The 11,775-nt window shown below is 41.0% G+C and overlaps 1 protein-coding gene across 1 annotated transcript in view; it reads right to left on the minus strand.

The window, feature by feature from the left end:
- Positions 1 to 8,740, minus strand: part of SH3GL3 (SH3 domain containing GRB2 like 3, endophilin A3) — a 55,561-nt gene extending 46,821 nt beyond the window's left edge. The window contains exon 1 of the mRNA XM_042804155.1: positions 8,567 to 8,740. Within this exon, the coding sequence (XP_042660089.1) occupies positions 8,567 to 8,611 (45 nt within the window). The 5' untranslated portion in view covers positions 8,612 to 8,740. The remainder of the gene's footprint in view (positions 1 to 8,566) is intronic.
- Between the last annotated feature and the right edge of the window lie 3,035 nt (positions 8,741 to 11,775).

An 11,775-nucleotide genomic window follows, 5' to 3' on the forward strand; every position in this document is an offset into this window, starting at 1 on the left:
CCATGCACACATCTACTGTGACCCCGATGCCAAGCTGGCAGGTGCTACATTATCTGCAGGAAAGAGAAAGCGTTCCCATGTTTGTGGCATTCTCTGACCCTGCAGACTGCACAGGCACCAAATTTCACTTTCTAGCTCTCTCAACAGGACTGTAAAAGTGAAATTAATAATTCTGAATCAAAACAATGACTTTCTAACCTCCAATTCCATATCCGATTTATGGCACTAAGTAAATTTTTTCCCCTCAATTATTCTCTGCTGTGGAGATGTCATTACTTGAAAATCCTAGTTTCTAAAACATTGTTTACCCATTCCAGAGGGGTATTAAAACCAGTAAAGTTAAGTGAAAATACCATGTTCAGGCCTGCTGAACTGTAAATCAGTGGAATTACACAACATTTCTATGGAAGCTTTAATCCAAACTCATATCTACATTTCATATTTACCCATACATCTTCTGTAAAATAAGAGAATTAAAAAAGCCCCCACAGTGAATGTGACATGATTCTTCTACACACCTTTTCAAATCCCAACAGAGTTTGAAAGCAGAATTTCTAATGACTGTACATTGCATCTATAGTCTGGAAACATATAATCTACTTTTGATTCTGCCCCTGACCAGCTCCTTAACCTTGAAGTCACATCACCTTCAAGTACCTTATTTATTTGCATCTGTGAAAAAAAGAATGGGAACAGTGAGTCCTACTTGCATTTGCAAAGCATTCACAAGGGAATAAAGGGGCTGTTACTACCTATAACTATTTATACTTGGTTTTAATATTTTAATTCTTTTTTTTCTTGGTAAAAAAAAAATATTTTAAACTATTTTCCCCACTTTTTCACCTTAGATCTGTAAACTGAGTGCACAAGAACAGAAACTGCCAATCATAGAAAATGGAATTTTAGAACCCCTTGATTTCCTTTGAGTCCTGGATTCTTATAATCATGTTCACTTCCTAACCAGGGTAATTTCACTGCAGTCATTACAGTTCATTAAACAAAGGTACAGTATCAAAAACATAATTTAATTAGGGTAGTACAGAAACAGAGTTAATTCTCATCAGAAGTTTGGCATTGTCCTTTGAATAGAAAGCATGTAAGGCCAAGTTATTTTTGTGTTTCACATACACAGCTGCTGATACTTGAGATGCTGCAGGAAATTAACTGGTATATTCTCCCATCAATGCATATAACTTAGTAACTTTAATAACAGAAACCTGTACACAGTGATAGGACACTGGGGCTCTAGAAAACAGAATTCAAGTTGTAACCTAACATTTGATTAGCCTTTTTCTAACTGGACTTATTAAAAGCATTGTTAAAACCTGCATCTTCAATTCTCAACTAGTCATAAAATTCCAGTAGTGGTTTCCTTTCCATGTACAGGAACGAAGCTAACCACAAGAACACAGCGCACTATAGAATTAGACTATTGCAATATACTGGGGTGAAAATGGCAGTTTGTTTTTAACAATATTATAAGGAAAAGTTTGGGGTTTATAGGGTACTTACAGAAGGTATGAAGAATGGGACACATTTTGTAACTTGAATTGCATGCATGCTTAAAGAAAGTTAGTGTTTGGATGGCACAACAGACAAAACATTATATTAAAAATATTTTTATTCTTCAGGTTCTGGAACTGCAGCTATATTGTGCCACAGAATATACACAACCTTCTTATCTTAATAGGAAGCAAGCACTTGGACTGAGGTTTTATAGGCCAGATTATGCTCCCAGTTATACAGTTAGGCTGCACTTTCCTATATAAGAGACCCTTCATGAAGTCATCCCAGATTTCTATCAGTACAACTAAGCAGAATTTGTCCTCCTATATAAATATCATAAAGTCTGACCCAAATTCTGTATAGGAATGCACCTTCTTCATAGAAATGTATCTGTTCAAGATATTTAAGCAACTTCAAGTAACACTTAGCAAATGACGCTAAAGAAAAATCTTAATGCAATGCTGTTGCTGTGCTTCACTTGACTGTTTTTCAGCACTGCAGGATTCTGAAGAGACTGCACTGCAATATATTACCCAGCATGTGCCGCAATGACTCAGGCAACAGCGTGAGTTAAGGATGGAGCGCCAGCTCTCGCTCCAACTTTCAGGATGCCTGTGCAAAACTCTTCAGCAAAGCCAAGACTCTATAAAAGGAGATGCGTTCAAGGAGACAGTTCAGTTTCCAGTCCATTATGCTATACTAGTTTCTATTACAATGCTGTTCAGACTTTTATATATATATATTTTATGTGTAAAATATAACGAACCTCCTTCCAAATTGGGAATCTAGCAGAGATGCAGCTATAATTTACAGCATTATCATCCATCTATTGCCAGCTTTGAATGCTGCATTGTTAAAGGTTGCAGAAGCATATGATTGCTATCTTTTGCTAATTTGTACACTGACTGAAGCACTCAAAGTTTCTTTTTCCTACAGTTATGCCTGACTGGCAGGCTACTTAGCAGGTGATAAATACAATTGTAAATATAACCATAAACCTAAATCTCAAGAGCCAATTTCCCCCTCTTCCCAACTCCATCAGATATATTTCTTAATACTGAAAATCACCTTCATGCCCTAAGGAACTGTCTTCCTATTTCCTACCTATTAGCCCAGTACTTTGTTCCCAGGAAGCAAGCTTCAGTGTAAGCAGGGTGGGCTGCACAACCAAAAGTCAGCCACGTAACGCAAAAGAGAGTTAGCCTTACTGCCAAAGGAATAGGTGTGAAGTGCAGATTACTGTCTCTTTACTGTACATACCCCTCCCATCACCAAATTCATGCTGATCTTTGCCACAGGATGACATTTCCCTCCCTTTTATTAATAATTGCTTTGAAAGAAAGTGCAAAACGAGGACTTCTTTTGCAAGCACAGTTTTCCACCAAAAGAAGCAAAAAGACCAAACAAACACCCCCCAAACAAATGCTCCATGAACTAACAAGTCTTCACAGATTCACACAAACACTCAGCCTCTCCTCACACCATTTTAGGAACTTCAGATGAACAGTGTATAATCTACATTATAGCCTTGTAATTCCTGGATTGCATAACAGTCTCCAGCCATGACACAGGTAAAAACAAACGATACTGTCTAATTATGTATCTACATATACATAGAGGCTAGAGGAATTTTAATTTTTGTCCCTGCTAGTGGCCAAGGGTTTACTCTCCTTTCTGAAACATGCCTAAGAAGTTTAATTATCCATTTCAAAACATCTCAGACAATAAACTAAATTCTAATGTCCTTTTCACCACAGTCCTACCTCCACAATTCTATAAGATTTGCAAAAGAGTACATCCAATTATCTAATAAAGATGAAGAACGGGATACAGGCTCTCTACTAAGGTCTTGGATTCATCACGCCAAATTCAGGTTGGATGTGAAAGGACAGTATCTCTAATATACTGTATGATAACAATTTATAGTCCTAGGAAATAAATATATCTGCACACAGTCAACAGAGTTTCTTTTCATGTCTCACTGACAAGTTCAAGTTCTCTTTGAATAAAGTTTGTCTTTTCCTCAGTTTACCAAATTACTTCCTTTGCTAGCAAGCACTTGTGTAAATAAAGTTTTTGTGTATTGACTCAGTGTCAACATGGACTTCAAAAAAGGCTTAAATATTATGACTACACTAGTATCATTCATCTACAACATAACAGAAAATTAAAGTAGTCAGGACAGCAAAAAAAAACACCACAACAAAACCCAATCACAAGTCATATTCTGTCTGGGGAACAAGAAGGTCTGGATTCTGATCTGGTCTTCATTCCAACAGATTGGATCAAAATGCCATAAAAATCAATGGAGTAAAAGAAGAAATCTGGGAGAGAAGAAGCAGCATCCCTGCAGCTGCTGGTGACAGCCAAAAGTTTTTAAAAAAATTTAAAAATAGAAAAAGGCATTTAAAAATATTGCTAAAAAAAGATGCGGTACTTGAAAAGACAAATGCCATTCAGAATATGTAAGAGAGGAAAGCACAGAGCATGTACTTTATTACACTAGGCTAAATCACTTTCAGAAGGCCAAAAAGTTGTAACAGATTTTGGTTGTTTTGGTTAGAAAGTCTGCTCACCCTTAGGCTCTATCTATATACAATAGAGCCAGCTGATGATACACACTCTTTTGGGCCCCTCTTTTGTCACTGACAATAGGAGAAGGTTTAAGAAACCAGTCTGCATAGGCTAACAATAACTGTTGTTGCCTACATTACAAATAAGATATTCACAATAATTTGCAGTCATGCGTTTCCTCAAAAAGCCCTACTTTCTACTGTTGCTGAGAACCTAAGCCTAAAAAATACACTATGAATAAGCTGATGATGAGATTGCTGCCATATACAGACTTTAGCTATAATTAATTAAAAAAAAAAAAAGGCACAAAACATGTGAATTAAAGGTCAACAGCAGATTTCCTATGCCAGCACCATGGCTGAGCTTTCAAAACACCCTAAGGGAGAGAGGTTCTCAGCTTACGAGTCTCTAACTACTTCGAAAAATCATTTATCTTTACACAGAGATAGTAGCTTGGCTGCAGTTTTAGAGCACAGCAGAAATTATAATAGCATCTGCTGCCTATTAAGGCTCTCTTATTCATTCTTTACACTTACTACTTTTCTAAACAGAAACACCACTCTAAAAATACTCCCAGTATGCATCAGAAGATGCAGTCCTCCCACCGCCTGGGTTATCCCACATGCATCAACCACCACAAGAGCGAGGCCTACACAAACAGTAGGCAGAGATACACCCACCTACATCAAAAGGTTTCAAACTGAAAACAGGAAAACAGATAAGGTATGTCAGAGGCTGAAAGTGACAGGAGACAAGTTTTCATCATGAACAGATCTCCCTGAAGGTTAATTTTTAAAATTATATTTGAAAATATGATAAAAAACAGAAAAAAAAAAGCTGAATTATATGATACTTGCACATGTGTTAATGAGAAACAGCCTGCCCCCACTTCAGCCAGTGAGAGAGGTGGTAAAGACACAAGCGGAGTTCTGCTTTGTATTTCATTAGTCAAATAAGTTATACTCAAGGGATCATTGCTGATAATAAATGGACAGAGTGGAACCAGTCCTCATTCCAGTCCACTTGAGGTTTCAACTTAAACTTATAACCTAAATAAGAAGCATAGTAAAGAAAATTCTAGTGTATCTGAAAGCTATTATCCATTACATAACAGATATATAACCTTCCAGTTATATATAAACCTTGGGTCTATCACTTCTGGGATGTCAGAGGAAGCAATTATTATGGTACAGATAACAGAGTAGAATTGCAAGTTTATATATTGGAATATATAGAAACATAGTTAAAACACCACTCTGGGGTGCAGACTTTACTGCAGTAATTCCAACAGATGCTCATAACTCAAGAGTTGTCTTCTGAAACTCACTACCAGATACTTAGGTGAAAACCTATACACGCACACTATTTTCAGTGGGAAAAAAGTAGTATAATTGGGTAAAAAATGCTAGGAGAACACCATCAAAAACATTTATTGTGAATTAATGGATTACAGAGACACTGTGACTTTTTACTACACCAACCCAGTCTGCAACAGTGAGTCATGTCTGATTTTGGTGAGGGCTTTAGGAACCATAAAAAGTTAGCTGCTGACCTTTTATAGAGCAGACACTTATTTACTTAACTGTAACTTTAGATAAACCAAGCTGACATGCACCAGACAAACATCCCAGAAATCTCAACTGCATGTATAAAATAGTAAGTATAGTTTGCTTTTTTCCTGGGCCCTAAGTTTAAAGTCTAAGTCTCTATACAAAGGTGATCACCGCTAGTTAACACAAAAGCTGTACATAAAGACACACAGAGGAGGTAGGCTTTTTATAAAAACAAAAACCAAAATGCGTTTCTTTTGCAAAAACCAGTTCTGCAACAGTTAAGTGTTTCAGTTATAGAGAGTTACAGAATAACTCTATTTTATTTTACTTAATCTTTCTGTAACTATATAACTCTATATTTCAGTTAGAACTGTGGTTTATTTCAATTGCATAGAAATCTATTTTCGCAAGGAAATAGCATCTTTGGAAAATATATGGATCTTGTCACTTCTTTGATATTTATTCACATTTCTGAATGAATTGTTAAATACAGACTGTCTTAACCCACTTATTTCACCCTTCAGATTTTTTGTCTTTAGGTTGTCAGCCTTCAAATATTATTCTTATTCCTTAATCACATGTCCTGGCACAAGTCTCATTCCCTTCAGTATTCCTCAGTGTCCTCTGGGAAATTTGCCAGGTTTTGTCATCTGCCCCCATTCTCCTTTGGGAACACTATAGGAATTAATTTCATTCTTTCCCCAAGCAATGCCTGTCTCTGCTGTTAACAGTTACCCTTGGCATCTCTCATCCACTCAATACACAAAGGTATATGTCTCCTTAAGTGATCCTACAGTACTTAAGAGATTTAACAAACGTTCTGTTGAGAAATACCTCTTTCATGCTCTGTATTTGCTTGTTTTACCATTCTGTAAAAGAATTTAGATAGAAGGTGGGGCAGCAATATTTCCATTTTGCATGTTCCACTTTATTTTTGTTACTTTCAACAACTGTTTAGTTTGTGCCTTTATATGTATGGGCATGACTGTGTCTCTGTGGTTCAGAAATAAATAGATCAGTTATTTTGACCTGGACCTTTTGATCAACTACATACATGTTATTTCTTCTGTTTTTTCCACTACTCCTTTGCCCAACATCTTATCAGAATTCTTCCAGAATGAGCTCTTAAGAAGTCCCTTGTGTTTCCACAAGCACCGAAAAAAAAATCAAATTCCAGCATCTTTTTCTTGCACACGAACTTCCTACTAAACAATATTTTTTTTTACCCGAAGAGAGACGTTTTCAATCAATTTACTTTAAATTCCTTGTTCAGTCCTGCATTTGAAAATAAGTGGCCAACTGACTGTTGACCCACCCTAAGAAGAATATTATCCGAGTTATGCATCGCAGTTCATTACTGCAATGAATACTGGAAGTCATACTACAACTTTTCAATAAATGGACTAGCAACCTGGTCTAGTGGAAGGTGACCCTGCCCATGGCAGGGGGGTTGGATCTAGATGATCTTTAAGGTCCCTTCCAACCCAAATCATTCTGTGATACTACAGTCAACTTCAATATATTCTATTGTTCCTTTTTGACATTACTACTCCCTCTTTTTTTTATTTATGTTTACCTGACATCTGGGCAGGATTAAGCAACTTGCACTGTTACCAGTTGCTAGACAGGACAGCACTTGTTGCAGTTGCCTCTAATTTCCTCAGTTAAATACCTTCTGCTTCTTGAGTTACAAACTCACCATAGCAAAGGCTGCATCACTTACCAGCACAAATTAGGTGCAAAACATGCCAAAATCTTTTATAAATTTTTCTTGGATTTATTTACCCTGGAAGTCTCATGTTTTCTCAAAGAAACAGTGAAAGTCAACTAAAAGATACAGATTTATGAGATTTTTCAAGACCAGTACATAACATCAGAGAAAGAACAGGACTAAAAATATGCATTAGACACAAGTATTTAGCATCTCTAGATTCAAACAAAGTGCACACCCTGTTTTTGGGCTGTTGCCAAGCCAGATATCTGAAGGAGGATCTAGAAAGATGACAGTTAATCACTTAATGAACCTTTATTTTCTCCACTCTCACCAAGACGAAAGCAGTTGTCCAATTTGACTGAATAGGTTACAGACATTAATTTCAGTATTACCAATATCATTAATGAGAGTCAACAGAAATACAGGTCTCTCAGGCTTGGAACAAGCAAGCAAAGCAGCTGAGGCTTCCAAATACCTTCAGGGAGAAGAATCCCACAGCTGCCACTTGCTGAAGCCACCGGGCCAGTGCGGGGCTTTGAGTCAGCACCACTGCGCTATGTAGTGCAACCAGTCTGCTTGCTTGGCAGAAAGGGGGTTTTCCTCTTAAGAGAGATCAGCAAAAGTATTAGAGACGCACATTATAAAAAAGAGGACAGGAGAAGAAGGGGTCAAGAGCAGACGAAGGTTCACCCAGGAAAAGATAAAAGAGTACAGCATCTAGAAAAGGAGGGAAAACTCTAGAAACATACGATACTCTCCTTAGGACAAATAGACGGCATGCCAGGTAGGAGAAAAAAAACAGTAGTTTTTGGAAAAACAACACAAGGAACTCGTTAGGGGAAAGCTAGCACCCTACAGCCTACCAACTTTAACTGAGGCCTCAGAGTACAAGCACAAACCCAGCAAGAAATAATATTAATAACTAAAAGAAAGACCTGACGCCCCACGGAAAAGAAGGCAACGAGCAACCCTCTCTCCTAAGGATCAGTACGACAGGCTAAGAGGCAACAATAAAAGGGAGGACCCAGAGGCAAAGCTGAAGGAAACACTCCCCAAGGTGTCAGAGAGCGATGCCGCCACCTCGAAGGAGAAGGTCGAGGGATCCGCTGCGCCTTGCGGCGGGCGGCCGGGAGCGGGCGCAGGGCGAACCGTCCATCACCAGTAAAGTCCCCTTCCAGGGCTCTGCCACCGCTGCGGCCCCGGGAACGGCTCCCCTTACCTGGCTGGCTTTGTGAAACTGCTTCTTGAGCCCCGCCACCGACATCTTCCCCCCGCGGCTCCCCGAGGCGGCGGCGCTGCCCAGGCCGACCGGCCGGCCCGGCCTCTCGCTGTGTCACCCGCGCCCACAGCCGCGCCGCGCGGAGGGAAACATCGCCTGCCAAGCGCGAGCGGCGGCCGCCGTCCCATTGGCCGCCGCCAGGGCTCATGCAAATGACAGGACCACAGCCGTCTTCCCATTGGCCACTTACGGAGAGATATGCAAATGAGAGCGCTCGAAGACGCCCACGCAGCGGTGTTCCATAGAGACAGCGGAGAGCGGGAAGGAGGGTACCCGGCGGCGGAGGGGGGGAGCGGGGATGGGGGGGGCGCCGTGCCCGGGGGGAGCGGGGATGGAGGGGGCGCCGTGCCCGGGGGGAGCGGGGATGGGGGGGGCGCCGTGCCCGGGGGGAGCGGGGATGGGGGGGGCGCCGTGCCCGGGGGGAGCGGGGATGGAGGGGGCGCCGTGCCCGGGGGGAGCGGGGATGGAGGGGGCGCCGTGCCCGGGGGGAGCGGGGATGGGGGGGGCGCCGTGCCCGGGGGGAGCGGGGATGGGGGGGGCGCCGTGCCCGGGGGGAGCGGGGATGGGGGGGGCGCCGTGCCCGGGGGGAGCGGGGATGGGGGTGCTGTGCCCGGTACCAGCACCCGGTACCAGCGCCCTGCCTGGCGGGGAAGCGCCGTGCTTGCCGGGAGGGCGACTGCCGAGGGAGCCGAAAGGATTCCTGCGTGCAGGTGGCACCGCTGCTGCAGCAAGGGCAGCCTGCCGATTCACAAGAATACTTGCCTAAGCACCAACAGGCCTATCAGCTCTCCGATTTCGCCTAACTAGTCTTATTTCTAATAATGCTTAAATCCTCTCTTTATAGCTCTTGATTCATGTGTTTCCATGTAGCACCTCCAGCTGAACTCATTCACCTCAGATCTATTACTATGCATTGTAATTTATTGTAGCTTTTAACATGTGCAAGCTCTTGCAGTGGTTCAGAATACGACTGGCTGGTGCTGTATGTCAGAACAAAATCCACCTGGCAGTTTGACTCCATAGCTGTGTTAATGCTGCTCAGGGTTCAGAAAGGCCATCTTCCACCAACCGCCTCTCTCTTAGAGGAGCAGATATACCAGCTGTGCTGAAAGAATGGTTTAGTTGTTTGCATGGTTGTTTTAGGATGGAGTCATTATATGCTTAAATGTGACTGCATACCAGCGATGTGCTGATACAAGATGTGGTTTTGCCTATACCGCTAAAGCACTCCGAACTACACTTAGAGTCTGGAGAAGATACGTTCTGCGATATGCTGCTCAATCCTGGCTGTAGCATCACATGGGAGTTATGATTCAGCTGAAACTTATACACAGACCTGGGAAACCATTTAGAGATAACCTTTCCTGGCTGCAGCAGGGCTCATAGGGTTACTCACTGTTATGCTTACTGCATTTTTATTGGGCTGGGAGAGAAAAGCATTTCTAGAGTGTGCTATAGTTACTTCTTTATAATAGCAAAGAGAACAATGGCAAAAAAACACAAGAACTTTCAGAGTAATTGTCATGTTATGAACTGGGAGAAAGGAATCACTGTCCCACCTATTAGAAACAGTTCTATACCACTATGAAACAAAGTGTGAAGACAAATACATTCATAAGCTAAGGAACTTCTACTGGCTATTTGGCAAAGGACTCTGTACAGGAGAGGCAGAAGAGACAAAAGATGAAGCAAAGAGGATAGCACCAGTCAATGTTTGCTGTGGAAGACAAACTCTAAGGTGAAGTGCTTCCAGGTTTTTGGACTGAGCAATGTTTGAAAGAGATCTGCAATCACCATGCTATCAGGTTCCACCTGTGTCCAGGGAAAGAGCATTTTCAGGCTCTTTAGAAGTAAACATGACTGATTACACTACAGGCACCTGATTGCAGCACCAATTTTTCCTCCAAATTGAAACAGGCAGCAAGATGTTAACTGTCCAGACCAAACTGGATATGGCTTAAATTAGTGACACATTTGTAGAGATCTTAGGTGAGAAAATAAGACCTAAATTAAGAAATTGGAATTCCATAAAAGGTATTAAAGCAACCTCTTAGTGCACCATGGAAGTAGGGAGAGAGAGTAGTTTTGGTTAATCTTTGCCTTTAAGAAAGAGTGGACCGGAAGCAAAGAAGGAAGGAGTTTGAAATAAGTCACTGTGGAGGAGAGAGAATGGATTATGGAGTCACTGTGGCTGTTAGCTGTAAAATTGGATTAGATAAAGAACTTGAGTAAGCCTATATGTCTACAACTTTCTTTTTTTTAAATTCTGCTTATAACCCAAGGGTAGCAGCCACGTTGTCTCTGCTGAAGTGATCCAAGAATTTGCAAGTCGGAGATATGCTGTGGAAGTTCAACTTCATAGCCCAATTGCTCAATGATACAGACAAGGTAAAAACCTAATTAGGGAGCCAACTTGAATGATCCAGGTGTTAAAGATTTTTAAAGAATACATTTGAAAACTAGTGCTTAGAAAATAAGCTTTCTGAAAAGTTGATCCTCTAGGAAAATGATGCTATTTGAAAGAACAGTTGGCCAACATCCCACTCTATATGAGCAAACTTGTAGAAAGCTTTAAAAAGAAAGCAGGCTCAGATAGAAGGTTGTGTGCTCTTCTGGATAGGTGGGAGTTCATCTGGTTCAACAATTCTAGAAAAAAAGAGGGGAACACTAAGTTGAATTGACACTCATACACGAGTATTGACCCAAGTAAATTAAGTAATGTATAACAGTGTTCCAGAATGAAATCTGAAGGCCTACAACAGTGGATGAAATTGATGCCAAATTTCATCCATTTCATTATTTTCCCAGTGTCAGCTCCCAGGTTTGATGTTGCAGGACAAACCTGGGAGCCAACACAGGAAAACAATGCCAACAGCAAACTACCCCAATACATTCAGAAGAGAATCCTTCTGCAAAAATGCCCAAGACAGTAAGGACATCTCATGAGCCTCTTTTAGCACCCTTTCTATATACTTAAATGAAACAAATATTTAAAATTAAACAAAAAAAGTGGGTGATATGAAAATATGTTCATGCACAGGAGCAGGCTAACACTATGGATTTGCTTCTAGAACATAAACAAGCAAATCTGCATATCATAGCACTTCCTGTGCAGATAAACTAGCTCAGGTATTTCTGACATGGCTTTG

The sequence above is a fragment of the Tyto alba genome, unplaced genomic scaffold (genome assembly GCF_018691265.1).
Source record: "Tyto alba isolate M040663 unplaced genomic scaffold, T.alba_DEE_v4.0 Super-Scaffold_41, whole genome shotgun sequence".
In the NCBI taxonomy this organism is placed as follows: domain Eukaryota; kingdom Metazoa; phylum Chordata; class Aves; order Strigiformes; family Tytonidae; genus Tyto; species Tyto alba.